The sequence below is a fragment of the Bos javanicus genome, chromosome 5 (genome assembly GCF_032452875.1).
Source record: "Bos javanicus breed banteng chromosome 5, ARS-OSU_banteng_1.0, whole genome shotgun sequence".
NCBI lineage: Eukaryota > Metazoa > Chordata > Mammalia > Artiodactyla > Bovidae > Bos > Bos javanicus.
The window spans coordinates 77,827,249-77,845,880 of record NC_083872.1 but is presented as its reverse complement, the minus strand read 5'-3'; the positions used below and the strand labels follow the sequence as shown (position 1 = coordinate 77,845,880).

The window sequence follows — 18,632 nt, the reverse complement described above, 5'->3', positions numbered from 1 at the left end:
TTTCTCTGGAATAGAAAAGATTAATATCTTGTTGTAGATAGAGGCACAGCCTAGATTAGAATTAGTTTCGTAATTCTAATTCCTGGTTTTTCTCTTCAAAGCATATTGTCATTCCTCCATTTCAAAAGTGATTGATTTCTTGAATCATGAACTTTTACATTTATTCAACAAAAAGTTATTAAGAGCCCACTGTGTGCCTCAGCACAATGCTAGATGGTTAACCAATAAATTTGAAGTAATATTTGCTTTATTTTCTTATTCAGGTATTTTATTGCAAACTATTGGAAGAAGCAAATCGAGGTTCATTTTCAGCAGAGCTGGTGAATAAAATCTTTTCTAATATTTCATCAATAAATACCTTCCATAGTAGATTCCTATTGCCAGAGCTGGAGAAAAGAATGCAAGAATGGTAAGGGGAGTAGATAACAAGTAATATATCTAAGGCAGCATTTATGCAAAATTTTTTATGTTAAAGATCCCTGAAAGACCTTGTAGTACATTTTTTGGCTTTAGTTGAAAACATTTTATCTCTTCTTTACAAGCTTTAGTTTGATTAGTAGAAACAAGATATTAGGGATTATCTGGAACATCAGAATTCCATAGCATTTCTCTTTACAGTGTCATTATTAACTCTCTTTTAAAAAGTGCTTTTTTCATTCTGTCAGTTTTGGAGCAAAGTGGATCTGATAAAAGCACAGAATGTGTATAAAAAGTGATTACTTTGGAGTCCTCTACATTCATTCATTCTATAAGAAATCTTAATAGCTTGCTTCTATGTTTTATACAGGGAAACTACCCCTAGAATTGGTGACATCCTTCAGAAATTGGCACCATTCCTTAAGATGTACGGAGAATATGTGAAGGGATTCGATAACGCAATGGAATTGGTTAAAAACATGACGGAGCGTATTCCCCAGTTCAAATCAGTAGTTGAAGAAATTCAGGTAAATAGAACTCTTTTGTTCAAGGCTATAAATTAATTTTTCTGTACAAATCATAAGGTTTTCTAGATCTAAATTTTAGATTGAGACTCCTAGACAAATTCTAATCTACTCTAAATTATGCAAAAATCATCTCTGCAAAGTTAAAATATTTATTGAGCACATGCTATATACTGAACAGTAAATTCTCCATTTATTTTTAAGGCAAGGAGAGTCTGGCTTTATTAGGGTCCACATAAATTTCCAAAAAAGTTTCCATCCAGCTCTCTGTGTCTCTTGCTTGCTTTCAGAGGTTGAAATGTTGGAATGAATATAAAGAATGCTATAAACCATGACATTTTGGAAACATAATTACAGTTGACCCTTGGACAACACAGGGGTTAGGATCGTTTATGCCCCACTGTTTGAAAATCCCAGTATAGTTTTAGGGCCAGCCCTTCATATCCATGGTTATGCATCCATGGATTCAACCAAACATGGATTATGTAGTACTGTAGTACATATTTACCGGGGGGAAAAACAACAACAATATGTGTATAAGTGGACCTGCATAGTACAAACCCATATGCAAGGATCAACTATATTCTGTTTTGTTTCTTGGGGGTGGGGGAGTTGGTCATTTCATATATGTGGCTTAAAATTTCATCAAACCTGGATAATACATTTTAATAATGGAAAAAGCAAGAGAGTTCCAGAAAAACATCTATTTCTGCTTTATTGACTATGCCAAAGCCTTTGACTGTGTGGATCACAATAAACTGTGGAAAATTCTGAAAGAGATGAGAATACCAGACCACCTGACCGGCATCCTGAGAAACCTGTATGCAGGTCAGGAAACAACAGTTAAAACTGGACATGGAACAACAGACTGTTTCCAAATAGGAAAAGGAGTACGTCAAGGCTGTATATTGTCACCCTGCTTATTTAACTTATATGCAGAGTATATCATGAGAAATGCTGGGCTGGAGGAAGCACAAGTTGATATTGCCGGGAGAAATATCAATAACCTCAGATATGCAGATGACAGCACCCTTATGGCAGAAAGTGAAGAAGAACTAAAGAGCCTGTTGATGAAAGTGAAAGAAGAGAGTGAAAAAGTTGGCCTAAAGCTCAACATTCAGAAAACTAAGATCATGGCATCCAGTCCCATCACTTCATGTGAAGTAGATGGAGAAACAGTGGAAACAGTGGCTGACTTTATTTTGGGGGGCTCCAAAATCACTGCAGATGCTGATTGCAGCCATGAAATTAAAAGATGCTTAGTCCTTGGAAGGAAAGTTATGACCAACCTAGACCGCATATTAAAAAGCAGAGACATTACTTTGTCAACAAAGGTCCATCTAGTCAAGGCTATGGTTTTTCCAGTAGTCATGTATGGATGTGAGAGTTGGATTATAAAGAAAGCTGAGCGCCAAAGAATTGATGCTTTTGAACTGTGGTGTTGAAGAAGACTCTTGAGAGTCCCTTGGACTGCAAGGACATCCAACCAGTCCATCCTAAAGATCAGTCCTGGGTGTTCATTGGAAGAACTGATGTTGAAGCTGAAACTCCAATACTTTGGCCACCTGACACGAAGAGCTGACTCATTTGAAAAGACCGTGATGTTGGGAAAGATTGAAGGCAGGAGGAGAAGGGGACGACAGAGGATGAGATGGTTGGATGGCATCACCGACTCAATGGACATCGGTTTGGGTGGACTCCGGGAGTTGGTAATGGACAGGGAGGCCTGCTGTGCTGTGGTTCATGGGGTTGCAAAGAGTTGGACGTGACGGAACTGAACTGAACTGAATAACATAATACTTTCTATTTGATTCTCTAGTCAAGACTGTTGATAATTTCTTTGCTTAAGTTTAAATATTGAAAAGTTTAAATGTTGATATTAATATCAATATTAAATACTGATTTCTTAGATCACCTAAGATTATTTGGGTGGTATTCTTGACTACCTTTTTTTGTTTTACATGGATATTTTTTACCTGTGTTTAAAACCCATTAATACAGTGATATGATTACTGTTTTGTATAATTTTAAGTCTTAAAGAAGTTAGAGTTATATATATATATATATAAAGTATATATAAATCAATGTGATATACAATACCAAGAAAAGGAAAGATGGAAACCACATGATGATCTCAATAGATGCAGAAGAAGCATTTGATAAAATGCAACATCCATTCATGATACAAACTGTTACCAAAATGGATATTGAGGGAACATGAAGTGAAACTGAAAGTCGCTTGGGCGTGTCCGACTCTTTGCGACCCCATGAACTATATAGTCCATGGGATTCTCCAGGCCAGTATACTGCAGTTGGTAGCCTTTCCCTTCTCCAGGGGATCTTCTTAACCCAGGGATCGAACCCAGGTCTCTTTCATTGCAGGTGAATTCTTTACCAGCTGAGCCACAAGGGAAGCCCAGGAATACGGGAGTGGGTAGCCTGTCCCTTCTCCAGCAAACCTTCACAGCCCAGGAATCAAACCAGTGTCTCCTGCATTCTAGGCAGATTCTTTACCAACTGAGCTATCTGGGAAGCCCTTTGAGGGAACATATCTCAACATAAAAGTTATTTATGACAAACCCCAACCACCATAATACTTAACAGGGAAAAGCTTGAAAACTTTCCTGCTAAAATCTGGAACAAGACACTGATGCCCACTCTCAGCACTTCTCTTCAACATAATAATTGAAGTCTTAGCCACAGCAATCATAGAAGAAAAAGAAAAATTATCCAAATTGGAAGAGAAGAGGTAAAATTGTCATTGTAAGCATATGACATTATACTGTATATAGAAAACGCTAAAGACTCCACACAGAAACTACTAGGACTGATAAATTCAGCAACATAGCAGGATACAAGATTAACATGAAAAAATCTGTTCCCCTTCTTTACACTAACAAAGAAATATCAGAATCAGTTCAGTTCAGTTCAGTTGTTCAGTTGTGTCTGCCTCTTTGCAAATGCGTGGACTATAGCACGCCAGGCTTCCCTGTCCATCACCAACTCCCGGAACTTACTCAAACTCATGTCCATTGAGTCAGTGATGCCATCCAACCATCTCATCCTCTGTCATCCCCTTCTCCTCATGCCTTCAATCTTTCCCAGCATCACGGTCTTTTCTGGTGAGTCAGTTCTTCCCATCAGGTGGACAAAGTATTGGAGTTTCAGCTTCAGTATAAGTCCTACCAATGTATAGTCAGGACTGATTTCCTTTAGGATGGACTGGTTGGATCTCCTTGCTGTCCAAGGGACTCAAGAGTCTTCTCCAACACCACTGTTCAAAATCATCAATTCTTCAGCGCTCAGCTTTCTTTGTCGTCCAACTCTTACATCCATACATGACTACTGGAAAAACCATAGCTTTGACTAGACAGAATTTGTTGGCAAAGTAATGTCTCTGCTTTTTAATATGCTGTCTAGGTTGGTCACAACTTTTCTCCCAAGGAGTAAGCAGCTTTTAATTCCATGGCTGTAGTCATCATCTGCAGTGATTTTGGAGCCAAAAAAAATAAAGTCTGTCACTGTTTAACCATCTATTTGCCTTGAAGCGATGGGACCAGATGCCATGATCTTAGTTTTCTGAATGTTGAGTTTTAAGCCAACTTTTCACTGTCCTGTTTCACTTTCATCAAGAGGCTCTTTAGTTCTTCACTTTGGGCCATAAGGGTGGTGTCATCTGCATATCTGAGGTAACTTATATTTCTCCTGGCATCTTGATTCTAGATTGTGCTTCTTCCAGCCCAGCATTTCTCATGATATTTGCTGCATATAAGATAAATAAGCTGGGTGACAATATACAGCCTTGATGTACTCCTTTCCAAACTTGGAACCAATCTGTTGTTCCATGTCCAGTTCTAACTTTTGCTTCCTGACCTGCATATAAATTTCTCAAGATGCATGTTGATGTATGGCAAAACCAATACAATATTGTAAAGTAAAAAAAATTTTTTTTTTTAATAAATAAAAGAGGGAAAAAAAAACCCACAAATTTCTCAAGAGGCAGGTCAGGTGGTCTGGTATTTCATCTCTGTCAGAATTTTCCACAGTTTATTGTAATCCACACAGTCAAAGGCTTTGACGTAAGCAATAAAGCAGAAATAGATGTTTTTTTTGGAACTCACTTGCTTTTTTGATGATCCATTGGTTGTTGGCAATTTGATCTCTGATTCCTCTGCCTTTTCTAAATCCAGCTTGAACATCTGGAAGTTCATGGTTCACGTACTATTGAAGCCTGGCTTGGAGAATTTTGAGCATTACTTTACTAGCGTGTGAGATGAGTGCAATTGTGTGGTAGATTGAGCATTCTTTGGTATTTCCTTTCTTTGGGATTGGAATGAAAACTGACCTTTTCCAGTCCTGTGGCCAGTGCTGAGTTTTCCAAATTTACTGGCATATTGAGGGCAGCACTTTCACAGCATCATCTTTTAGGATTTGAAATAGCTCAACTGGAATTCCATCACCTCCACTAGCTTTGTTCGTAGTGATGCTTCCTAAGGCCCACTTCACTTAGCATTCCAGGGTACCTGGCTCTAGGTGAATGAAAATACCATCATGATTATCTGGGTCATGAAGATCTTTTTTGTACAGTTCTTCTGTGTGTTCTTGCCACCTGTTCTTAATATTTTCTGCTTGTCTTAGGTCCATACCATTTCTGTCCTTTATTGTGTCCATCTTTGTATGAAATGTTCCCTTGGTATCTCTATTTTTCTTGAAGAGATCGCTAATCTTTCCCATTCTATTGTTTTCCTCTTTTTCTTTGCACTGATCACTGAGGAAGCGTTTTTTATCTCTCCTTGCTATTCTTTGGAATTCTGCATTGAAATGGGTATATCTTTCCTTTTCTCCTTTGCCTTTTGCGTCTTTTCTTTTTTCAGCTATCTGTAAGGCCTCCTCAGACAACCATTTTGCTTTCTTGTGTTTCTTTTTCTTGGGGATGGTCTCGATTCCTGTCTCCTGTACAATGTCACAAAGCTCCTTCCATAGTTCTCCAGGCACTGTCTATCAGATCTAATCCCTTAAATCTATTTCTCACTTCCACTGTATAATCGTAAGGGATTTGATTTAGGTTATACCTGAATGATCTAGTGGTTTTCTCAACTTTCTTAAATTTCAGTCTGAATTTGGCAATAAGGAGTTCATGATCTGAGCCCCAGTCAGCTCCCAGTCTTGTTTTTGCTGATTGTATAGAGCTTCTCCATCTTTGGCTGCAAGGAATATAATCAGTCTGATTTTGGTGTTGGCCATCTGGTGATGTCCATGTGTAGAATCGTCTCTTGTGTTGTTGGAAGAGGGTGTTTCCTATGATGAGTGCGTTCTCTTGGCAGAACTCTATGAGCCTTTGCCCTGCTTCATTCTGTACTCCAAGGCCAAATTTGCCTGTTACTTCAGATATCTCCTGATTCCCCATTTTTGCATTCCAGTCCCCTTTAATGAAAAGGACATCTTTTTTTGGTGTTACTTCTAGAAGGTCTTGTAGGTCTTCATAGAACTGTTGAACTTCAGCTTCTTCGGCATTAGTGGTTGGGGCATAGACTTGGATTACTGTGATATTGAATGATTTGCCTTGGAAACGAACAGAGATCATTCTGTCATTTTTGAGATTGCATCCAAGTACTGTATTTCAGACTCTTTTGTTGATTATGAGGGCTACTCCAGTTCTTCTAAGGGATTCTTGCCCAGAGTAGTAGATATAATGGTCATCTGAGTGAAATTCACCCATTCCAGTCCATTTTAGTTTGCTGATTCCTAAAATGTCGATGTTCACGCTTGCCATCTTGCTGATTCCTAAAATGTCAGTGTTCATTCTTGCCATCTCCTGTTTGACCACTTCCAATTTACCTTGATTCATGGACCTAACATTCCAGGTTCCTATGCAATATTGCTCTTTACAGCATTGGCCTTTGTTTCTTTCACTAGTCGCATCCACAGCTGGTGTTGTTTTTGCTTTGGCTCCATCCCTTCATTCTTTCTGGAGTTATTTCTTCTACTGATCTCCAGTAGCATATTGGGCACCTACCAACCTGGGGATTTCATCTTTTAATGTCCTGTCTTTTTGCCTTTTCATACTGTTCACTGACACTATTGCTGGGTGTGTGCTTTGTTCATCACTCTAAATCAAATGAGCCCTCTTGAGTTTCAGCAGAGAAACTGCCAGTCCTCACAGCCTGTCACACCCTGGGAAAATCTTCCCATTGACTGAGCTGATGGAAGAATAGGTGCAGCCTCAGGCCAGAAGCCTCAGGTCAGAGCTTCCCTGGTGGCTCAGACAGAAGAGTCTGCCTGCAGTGTGGGAGACCCCGCTTTGATTCCTGGGTTGGTAAGATGTTCTGGAGAAAGAAATGGCAACCCACTCCAGTATTCTTGCCTGAAAAAATCCCGTGGATGAAAGAGCCTGGAGGTCTACAGTCCATGAGGTTGCAAACAATTGGACACGACTGAGCGACTAACACACAGGCCAGAAGACCACAGATTCTTACTGTTCTTACCCAAAGTTCAGCAGTTTAAAAAACAAAAACAAAATTAAATTTTCAGGTTGTTACATGCTTTTGTTCAATTTCCAAAGTACTGAAATGATTGTTGTTGTTGTTAAGTTTTATCCAGCTTTAAAGTTGCTTTTTAAAAGGGTGATTTTGCCAGCATCATTATTACTCAGTGATAGCCAAAAGTCCTGCCCTTGCCCTTCACTCCTTTTCTTAAATGTCTCTTTTCTCATGATTAAGCAGTCATCTATCTCTCTGAACCCTGGTTCTTTCTTTGATTCTTTCATTAACTCATTTTGCTAATATTGAAATGTGGGCAGAATATAAGGTTTTTTGCCCTGCATAATCTTTCTCTCCACTCTCTCAGTGATGTTGTAGCTTCTCAAGCCTTTAACCATAATGTCATACAGACGCTTATATGGTCAGTTCAGTTCAGTTGCTCAGTCGTGTCTGACCCTTTGTAACCCCATGGACTGCAGCATGCCAGGCTTCCCTCTCCATTACCAACTCCCAGAGCTTGCTCAAACTCATGTCCACCAAGTTGGTGATAACATCCAACCATCTCATCCTCTGTCATCCCCTTTTCTTCCTGCCTTCAATCTTCTCCAGCATCAGGGTCTTTTCCAGTGAGTCAGTTCTTCCCATCAGATGGCCAAAGTATTGGAGTTTCAGCTTCAGCATCAGTCCTTCCAATGAATATTCTCTCAGCTTTTTATTTTTTTATTTTTTTTGTCTCAGCTTTTTTTATTTTTTTTATTTTTAAACTTTACATAATTGTATTAGTTTTGCCAAATATCAAAATGAATCCGTCATAGGTATACATGTGCTCCCCCCATCCTGAACCCTCCTCCCTCCTCCCTCCCCATACCATCCCTCTGGGTCATCCCAGTGCATTAGCCCCAAGCATCCAGTATCGTGCATTGAACCTGGACTGGCATCTCGTTTCATACATGATATTTTACCTGTTTCAATGCCATTCTCCCAAATCTTCCCACCCTCTCCCTCTCCCACAGAGTCCATAAGACTGTTCCATACATCAGCGTCACTTTTGCTGTCTCGTACACAGGGTTATTGTTATCATCTTTCTAAATTCCATATATATGCGTTAGTATACTGTATTGGTGTTTTTCCTTCTGGCTTACTTCACTCTGTATAATAGGCTCCAGTTTCATCCACCTCATTAGAACTGATTCAAATGTATTCTTTTTAATGGCTGAGTAATACTCCATTGTGTATATGTACCACAGCTTTCTTATCCATTCATCTGCTGATGGACATCTAGGTTGCTTCCATGTCCTGGCTATTATAAACAGTGCTGCGATGAACATTGGGGTACACGTGTCTCTTTCCCTTCTGGTTTCCTCAGTGTGTATGCCCAGCAGTGGGATTGCTGGATCATAAGGCAGTTCTATTTCCAGTTTTTTAAGGAATCTCCACACTGTTCTCCATAGTGGCTGTACTAGTTTGCATTCCCACCAACAGTGTAAGAGAGTTCCCTTTCCTCCACACCCTCTCCAACATTTATTGCTTGTAGACTTTTGGATCGCAGCCATTCTGACTGGTGTGAAATGGTACCTCATAGTGGTCTTGATTTGCATTTCTCTGATAATGAGTGATGTTGAGCATCTTTTCATGTGTTTGTTAGCCATCTGTATGTCTTCTTTGGAGAAATGTCTGTTTAGTTCTTTGGTCCATTTTTTGATTGGGTCATTTATTTTTCTGGAGTTGAGCTGGAGGAGTTGCTTATATATTTTTGAGATTAGTTGTTTGTCAGTTGCTTCATTTGCTATTATTTTCTCCCATTCTGAAGGCTGTCTTTTCATCTTGCTGATAGTTTCCTTTGATGTGCAGAAGCTTTTAAGGTTAATTAGGTCCTATTTGTTTATTTTTGCTTTTATTTCCGATATTCTGGGAGGTGGGTCATAGAGGATCCTGCTGTGATGTATGTCAGAGAGTGTTTTGCCTATGTTCTCCTCTAGGAGTTTAATAGTTTCTGGTCTTATGTTTAGATCTTTAATCCATTTTGAGTTTATTTTTGTGTATGGTGTTAGAAAGTGTTCTAGTTTCATTCTTTTACAAGTGGTTGACCAGTTTTCCCAGCACCACTTGTTAAAGAGATTGTCTTTAATCCATTGTATATTCTTGCCTCCTTTGTCAAAGATAAGGTGTCCATATGTGCGTGGATTTATCTCTGGGCTTTCTATTTTGTTCCATTGATCTATATTTCTGTCTTTGTGCCAGTACCATACTGTCTTGATGACTGTGGCTTTGTAGTAGAGCCTGAAGTCAGGTAGGTTGATTCCTCCAGTTCCATTCTTCTTTCTCAAGATCGCTTTGGCTATTCAAGGTTTTTTGTATTTCCATACAAATTGTGAAATTATTTGTTCTAGCTCTGTGAAGAATACTGTTGGTAGCTTGATAGGGATTGCATTGAATCTATAGATTGCTTTGGGTAATATACTCATTTTCACTATATTGATTCTTCCAATCCATGAACATGGTATATTTCTCCATCTATTAGTGTCCTCTTTGATTTCTTTCACCAGTGTTTTATAGTTTTCTATATATAGGTCTTTAGTTTCTTTAGGTAGATATATTCCTAAGTATTTTATTCTTTCTGTTGCAATGGTGAATGGAATTGTTTCCTTAATTTCTCTTTCTGTTTTCTCATTATTAGTGTATAGGAATGCAAGAGATTTCTGTGTGTTGATTTTATATCCTGCAACTTTACTATAGTCATTGATTAGTTCTAGTAATTTTCTGGTGGAGTCTTTAGGGTTTTCTAAAAATATGGAACGCTTCACGAATTTGCGTGTCATCCTTGCGCAGGGGCCATGCTAATCTTCTCTGTATCGTTCCAATTTTAGTATATGTGCTGCCGAAGCGAGCACTGTCTCAGCTTTTTAATACGCTAGTTTGGTCATAGCTTTTCTTCTAAGGAGCAAATGTCTTAATTTCATGATTGCAGTCATGAAAATCTGCAGTCACCATCTGCAGAGATTTTGGAGCCCAAAGAAGATAAAGTGTGTCACTGTTTCCGCTGTTTCCCCATCTACTTGCCATGAAGTGATGGGACCAGATGCCATGATGAATTTTGAATTGTAAGCCATCCTTTTCACTGTCTTCTTTCACTTTAATCGAGAGTCTCTTTAGTTCCTCCTTGCTTTCTGCCATATGGGTGGTGTCATCTGCATATCTGAGGTGATTGATGTTTCTCCAGGAAATCTTGATTCCAATTTGTGCTTCATCCAGCCTGGCATTTTGCATAATGTACTCTGCATATAAGTCACTATCTGCTTATAGGGTCATTATTTCTAATTTAGTCCTTTATGCCTATACTCTAGTTATGAAATTCTGAGTGCTGGCTTCACAATTCTGTATGAGCATCTTGTCATCAATACACACTCAACATGTTCGAGTCCTGTCTAGCTTTCAAACATTTTTTCCACATAACATTTATGCTTTGTGACATTTGTGATTACGTGATTGGATTTATTACACAGCACCAATATTCTTTTATTCACCAGAATTTGATCACGTGGCTTTACCTTTGATTTATCATTTTTCCTCATTCTCTGTATGTGTTCTTTAAACAGTATATTCAAGGGACTTAACTTGGAGCTTGTTGCATACAAATGCTCAATATGGTGATGGTGATAATGATTATCATTATTGTTTCATCAAGTATTAAAACTCTGAATTAGCAATATCTGTCTTCTCCATTTTATAAGGAAAGGATGGAGTTGTGAAAGGAGTGGTAGTTTGAGAATCAGCTAAGCTAGTTAAGATTCTAGTCTGCTACTTATAGTCACTTGACCTTAGAAAGCTCCCCTAACTTTTCTGGACCAGTTTCTTCATGTAAAATTTGGGGATCAGTAATATTTTCCTGGAGATATATGTGTGTATGCGTATGTGTGTGTGTGTGTTCCCTAGGCTTGCTGGAGAAAGTCAAATGGGATAACTAAACTTATAATATTTGTATCTTACAGGTTATTAAGGAGAGCCATTCACCTTCAGCTTCCATACTAATTTCAGGCTGTTTTTACTTTTTTCCTGGTCTACAGTAATTTTCAAACTAGTTTCCCTACATGTTCCCAAGGCCACACTGCAATAGATTAATCTTAATAGATGTCATATCTAATGATATCACTCCCCTGCCTGAAAACCTGCATTAGATAAAATAAATCTAAACCCAGCTTGACATTATTACACCAGATTACATTTTAGTTTCTTGTTTGCTTTGAATGCAAATATCATGTCTTATCTTAATATTGACACATTTTTTACCCTTAAGTGCTCTGGTCATGGTCATGAGTAAATATATTAAGGGGTTTCCGCTGTGTTAAATATGAAGAGGAACACATCTTATTTTCAAGTAATCTTTTTTCTTCCCTTCCACATTAATCGCTTACTGAAAGCATGTTCTATAGACTCAATTTTGCCAGAGCAAAGGAGATCTATTCAGAGTTTGGTTTCTAATGGAAGAGAATGCCATGACCTAATGAAAAATTAAAATTTTATTATCTTGTCACCCTTCTACATGTGGAGTCTTTTCGGTTCAAAGGAAATGACATTTATAGTAGTCTTATTATGGGATAATTTCTGCTGAATCCATAGTCATTTAATATAGTGTTACTTAGTGAACCTCTTTAAATAGATGCTTCTTTTGAAAATCTCTGGAGTTATGATTTGATAGTATGACCTGAAAAACCCTTGTAATGACCAATGAAAGTAGATGCCATCAATCTGGAATTTTCCTGCTTAAAATTCTGCTTTATTTATTTATTTTCTGAGTAGATTGGTGGTCCTCAGACTTTAATGGAAAAAATTGGGAATGTTCTTAAATACATATCCAAGCTATGTTCTCAAAATTGTGGTTTCATAGTTTGGAGTGGGGTTTAGGATTTCCATTTTTAATAGCATCCCAAGAATGTATCTGATGCAGGTGATACACAGGCCACATTTTAGTGAAAGTTCTATATTACCTTGAGTTTTTAGACTGTCTAACCTAATTTTTAAATCTTTCTTTAAAAACCTTTCTCACTACAGAAACAGAAGGTCTGTGGGAGCTTGACTTTGCAGCATCACATGCTAGAACCTGTTCAGCGCATTCCCCGGTATGAGATGCTCCTTAAGGACTACCTAAGGAAATTGCCCCCAGATTCTCCGGACTGGAATGATGCTAAAAGTAAATCCCCCCTTCCATTATGGGATAATTTAGTGGCCAAGTAGCCTTGTGATTTCAAAGTGAAGTAGAAGCCACTTTAGTAAAATATTGGTGTCAGAAAATAACCTCACTGGAAATTGTTATCAACACCTCAATTAGGCAAGCACTTTTGAGCCCAAATCATAGGCTTAGAGCAATGCAAATCACATTTCTCATGCTGGTTTCACATTAGTGATTAACTCTAAAATATAAAACTGTAGTCTTAGAGACATCTGGAATAGCAATACACAATTACCTTCTCACAGAAAGAATTCAACCATTCAGAATTACTAGTGCTGCTGGTTAATTAAGGGGGTAGATATATACCAAGAAAACTAAGATGACATTTACTATTTAAAAATAGCCTAAGCAAAGTGATTTCTCTCTACCTTTTACTAAGATAGAAGAGAAAATAATGCTGTTTAGTGTCAGCATTTTCCCTGAGAAACCTTTATTCCTGTTCTATTCATTATATTTTTTTTTGCCATTAGATCATAATGAAAGACTTTTTAGGACCTAAGCATTTCAATAAGATATTTGTTTTCTTGTGTACTTTTGAAAAAATCAATTAACTGTGTAGAATGAAAATTTAACTTGGGTTGGTAATCAACATATACTACAACTGCTACTAAAACCAGCAGAACTAGTGGTAAGATTGGAAGTTGGCTTACTGTTTCTACTTCTCAGACTAGTCTCTTGGGTAGTAGCCCCAGCCCATCTTAACTTGTCTCCCTCTACCTTGGATCCTATATGGAATATACTGAGTTGCCCAAATCAGGATAATTCTCTAAAATTTAAATAAAAATTCCTTTTCTTCTGTTTTCAAAGACTTGGACTTCTGCTAAGGTACCTATGTCAAAAGTGAGAAAGTCGGAATTATCTGATGGTCCAGTAGTTAAGAATTCACCTGCCAATGCAGGGGATTCAGTTTTTTTTTTTTTTATTTTAAATTTTTAAAAGAAAATCCATCCTGAACCCTCCTCCCTCCTCCCTCCCCATACCATCCCTCTGGGTCGTCCCAGTGCACCAGTCCCAAGCATCCAGCATCGATCTCTTGCCTGGGAAGATTCCCCATGCTGCAGAGCAACTAAGCCTATGTACCACAACTGTGGAACCTGTGAGCCACAACTACTTAAAGCCCATGCACCAGAGAGCTCATGTTCCACAAACAAGAGAAGCCACAGAAGTTAGAAACCCATACACCACAACAAAGAGTAGCCCCTGATTGCTGCAACTAGAGAAAGCCTGCACACAAAAACAAAGACCCAGGGCAGCCAAAAAATAATTAAATAAATAAAAATTTAAAAATAGAAAAAAAAAAAGATGGTGCAGTGAGAGGGGTAGGGGCTGGTGGTCCCCACACCGCTTCCCCCTTCTCCAAAATGAGAAAGTCAGCAACATAATAGGGTAATTTTTTGCTCTTTGATTTCCCATTACTACTTATACTAACATTCTAAGGAAACACAAAAATACTTTTAGAAACCTAAAAGCAGAAGGAAAAGCAGCAAAAGTGCATTTTGTTCAGCAGAAGAACAAAGAAGACAGAAAAGTCGGTTCAGAATGATGAGGTTGTTGTGATACCAGAATTAACCCAACCAGTATTCATAAGATAGAAAAGAAAGGAGAGCAGGACATGATGGAGGATTGAGAACATTCCCTCAGGTTAACCCAGCAGGAAGCCTCAGCTTCCACCTTCGACCTCTCTTCACCAGTAGTCCTGAAGCTCCTACCTTGCCCATATCAAAGCTCCTGCCTTCCCCATTCCCATCTCTCACTACCACCTGCCCTAGCAACAAAACCTTCCATCGACATTGGCATCAAAAAATTCTCTTTCACCTAGATTAGAACTGTGAGTGTGTTTTCCCAGAGAAAACTGATTATGTTTGTTGGTTAATTTACTTGTACTGCTACTGCTGCTAAGTCACTTCAGTCGTGTCCGACTCTGTGCAACCGCATAGACGGCAGCCCACCAGGCTCTGCCGTCCCTGGGATTCTCCAGGCAAGAACACTGGAGTGGGTTGCCATTTCCTTCTCCTACTGCTGAAATGTTGTAGAACTTTTGAGTCAGAAGACTTAGGTTCAAATGTAGCCCTTTAGTATCATAATCTATGACCCTACCCAAGGAACATCACTCTTTACTTCTTTCATCTGCCAAATGAAGCTAATGTATTTGCCATTCAGGGTTGCATAAAAATGAATTGACATAATATATATGAACACCCCTGACAAAGTGCCTTATAACAAGCTATTGTCATGATATTTGCTATTTTGAAGATTCCTAATGAATTAAATGTACCTGTGAGCCTAGTCACTATATATGACTTTTTATGAGTAAATACTTCCCAAATTCCAAATCATCTGCTTACAAATGAACTTTGGAAGTATCCAACTTGTAAATGGAAATTGCCCCTGCTTTTATTGTGTGTCTTTGGTCTCAGATTCCTTATTATGCTATACATTATTCAGCTATCTAGTAATATAGAAAGGACAAAATATATTTACTTTTCTTTTCTCCTATTTAGAATCACTTGAAATTATATCTACAGCAGCAAGCCATTCTAATAGTGCAATAAGAAAAATGGTAAGTAGTTTTCAGAGGAAATGGAAATCTTTTAGTTAGATAATTGTTAATAATATAGTCTAATATTATCTACAGTTTTGGCCCAAAATGAATTGACACGTGAACAAAAAATATTGTTTATAAAATGTTTAGAACTATCTGTGATTATACTCTTCCCTCTTCTCCCAGGTTTTAATTTGCTCTTAACTGATCTTTATACTTAAGTTTATGCTTAGTTCCAATCCTTTGTGATTTGTGTATATTTTAGCTATGGTCATTAATTAAAGGCATTAAGGTGAAACCTCCTTATATTTGATCTTGCTGTGTTTTGTTCTAATTTCCTAGGAAAACCTAAAGAAACTCTTAGAGATTTATGAAATGTTGGGAGAAGAAGAAGACATTGTAAATCCTTCAAATGAATTAATAAAAGATGGACAGATCCTCAAACTAGCTGCTCGGAACACATCAGCACAGGAACGCTACCTTTTCTTAGTGAGTTTTGTAGTATGAGGAAGTCACATAAGAATACCTCATAACACTGTTACATGTATCTTGGAAAAGTAGGGTGCTTGCTTGCTCACCCAAGCAATTATTTCTAATCTGATTTAGTCAATACTGTCTGGATTCCACATCAGGGAATGTCTGTATTAACTGAAACTTGTTCTTTGAAGGACACAAATCTGTTTTTGAAGTATTCTTCTGTAATTTTTCTGTATACTTATCATGTGTAATTTATTTCAGTAACACATAGTGAAGATAAATTTAACCTTTCCTTGAAGATCATAGGCATCAGTGTGTACGTGGGGATCACTATTTTAATTATTTTGGTTTAAAGAAATATATAGACAAAGTTGTAAAACTTGTGCTTCAAATGTCTGTGTAAAAGTACATGAATTTGCTACATAGTTCTTTTTCACTGTAGTCACTCCCTGTCCCTCTCTTAACTTCCTGGAAATGACAGTTAGTCTAGAACTTCCTGGAGAAGGAATGGCAAACCACTTCAGTAATCCTGCCTTAAGAACCCCACGTACAGTATGAAAAGGCAAAAAGATATGACACTGAAAGATGAACTCCCCAGGTCAGTAAGTACCCAACATGCTACTGGAGAAGAGTGGATAAATAACTCCAAAAAGAATGAAGAGATGGAGCCAATGCAAAAACAACACCCAGCTGTGGATGTGACTGGTGATGGAAGTAAAATGTGATGTTGTAAAGCTCAATATTGCATAGGATCCTGGAATGTTAGGTCCATGAATCAAGGTAAATTGGAAGTGGTCAAGCAGGACACGGCAGGACATTTTAGGAATCAGAGAACTAAAATGTACCAGAATATGTGAATTTAGTTCAGAAGACCATTATATCTGTTACAGGGAGCACCAGTCCCTTAGAAGAAATGTAGAAATGTAGAAGAAAGTAGTCCTCATAGTCAACCAAAGAGTCCGAAATGCAGTACTTGGATACAATCTCAAAAATGGCAGAATGATTTTTGTTCATTTCCAAGGCAAACCATTCAGTATCACAGTAATCCAAGTCTATGTCTCAACCACTAATGCCGAAGAATTTGAAGTTGAATGGTTCTATGAAGACCTACAAGACCTTCTAGAACTAGTACCAAAAAAGATGTCCTTTTCATCATAGGGGACTGGAATGCAAAAGCAGGTAGTTAAGAGATACCCGGAATAACAGGCAAGTTTGGCCTTGGAGTACAAAATGAAGTAGGGCAAAGGCTAACAGTTTTGTCAAGAGAACACACTGGTCATACAAAACACCCTCTTCCAACAACACAAGAGAAGACTCATGGACATCACTAGATGGCGAACACCGAAATCAGATTGATTATATTCTTTGTAGCCGAAGATGGAGAAGCTCTATACAGTCAGCAAATACGAGACCAGGAGCTGACTGTGGCTCAGATCATGAAATCCTTATTGCAGAATTTAGACTTAAACTGAAGAAAGTAGGGAAAGCCACTAGACCATTTAGGTACGAACTAAATCAAATCCCTTATGATTATACAGTGGAAGTGAGAAATAGATTCAAGGAATTAGATGTGATAGAGTGCCTGAAGAATGATGGACAGAGGTTCATAACATTGTATAGGAGGCAGTGATTAAAACCATCACCAAGAAGAAGAAATGCAAAAAAGCAAAATGTTTGTCTGAGAAGGCCTTACAAATAGCTGAGAAAAGAAAAGAAGCTAAAGGCAAAGGAGAAAATGAAAGATATACCCATTTGAATGCAGAATTTCAAGGACTAGCAAGGAGAGATTAAAAAAAGCCTTCCTAAGTGATCAATGCAAAGAAATAAAGGAAAACAGTAGAATGGGAAAGACTAGAGGTCTCTTCAAGAATATTAGAAATAACGGGAACATTTCATGCAAAGCGAAAGTGAAAATCACTCTGTTGTGTCTGACTCTTTGCAGCCCCACGGACTATACAGTCTATGGAAATCTCCAGGCCAGAATGGAGTGGGTAGCCTATCCCTTCTCCAGCAGATCTTCCCCACCCAGGAATCGAACTGGAGTCACCTGCATTGCAGGTGGATTCTTTACCAATTGAGCTATTAGGAAAGCATCTTCATGCAGAGATGGGCACAATAAAAGACAAATGGTATGGACCTAACAGAAACAGAAGATATTTGGAAGAGGTGGTAACAATACACAGAAGAATTATAGAAAAAAGTTCTTAGTGACCCAGATAACCATGATTGTGTGATCACTCACCTAGAGCCAGACATCTTGGAGTGTGAAGTGTGGAGTGTGGAGAGTGTGAGGTCAAGTGGGCCTTAGAAAGCATCACTATGAACAAAGCTAGTGGAGGTGATAGTCTTGGGCTGGATGAAGCACAAGCTGGAATTCACATTGCTAGGAGAAATATCAGTCATCTCAGATATGCAGATGACACCACGCTTATGGCAGAAAGCAAAGAGGAATTAAAGAATCTCTTGATGAAAGTGAAAGAGGAGAGTGAAAAAGCTGGCTTAAAACTCAACATTCAAAAAACGAAGATCATGGCATCCGGTCCCATCACTTCATGGCAAAAAAGTGAGGAAACAGTGGAAACAGTGACAGACTGTTTTCTTGGGCTCCAAAATCTCTGCAGATGGTGATTGCAGCTATGAAATTAAAAGATGCTTGCCCCTTGGAAGAAAAGCTGTGACCAACCTAGACAGCATATTAAAAAACTGAGACGTTACTTTGCTAACAAAGGTCCATCTAGTCAAAGCTATGGTTTTTCCAGTGGTCATGTATGGATGTGAGAGTTGGACCATAAGAAAGCTGAGCGCCGAAGAATTGATGCTTTTGAACTGTGGTGTTGGAGAAGACTCTTGAGAGTCCCTTGGACTGCAAGGAGATCAAACCAGTCACTTCTACAGGAAATTATTCCTAAATATCATTGGAAGGACTGTGCTAAAGCTGAAGCTCCAATACTTTGGCCACCTGATGG

The 18,632-nt window shown here is 38.3% G+C and overlaps 1 protein-coding gene and 1 non-coding gene across 10 annotated transcripts in view; one reads left to right on the top strand and one right to left on the bottom strand.

The window, feature by feature from the left end:
* Positions 1-18,632, top strand: part of FGD4 (FYVE, RhoGEF and PH domain containing 4) — a 244,327-nt gene that overhangs the window by 184,929 nt on the left and 40,766 nt on the right. For all 9 annotated transcript variants that reach the window (XM_061417423.1, XM_061417422.1, XM_061417427.1 and 6 more), the window contains 5 exons: positions 264-409; positions 788-944; positions 12,470-12,608; positions 15,149-15,207; positions 15,532-15,678. In XM_061417423.1, the coding sequence (XP_061273407.1) occupies positions 264-409; positions 788-944; positions 12,470-12,608; positions 15,149-15,207; positions 15,532-15,678 (648 nt within the window). The remainder of the gene's footprint in view (positions 1-263; positions 410-787; positions 945-12,469; positions 12,609-15,148; positions 15,208-15,531; positions 15,679-18,632) is intronic.
* Positions 10,205-10,311, bottom strand: LOC133249030 (U6 spliceosomal RNA). The gene has a single exon (XR_009736838.1). It is a non-coding gene; the product is annotated as a U6 spliceosomal RNA (small nuclear RNA).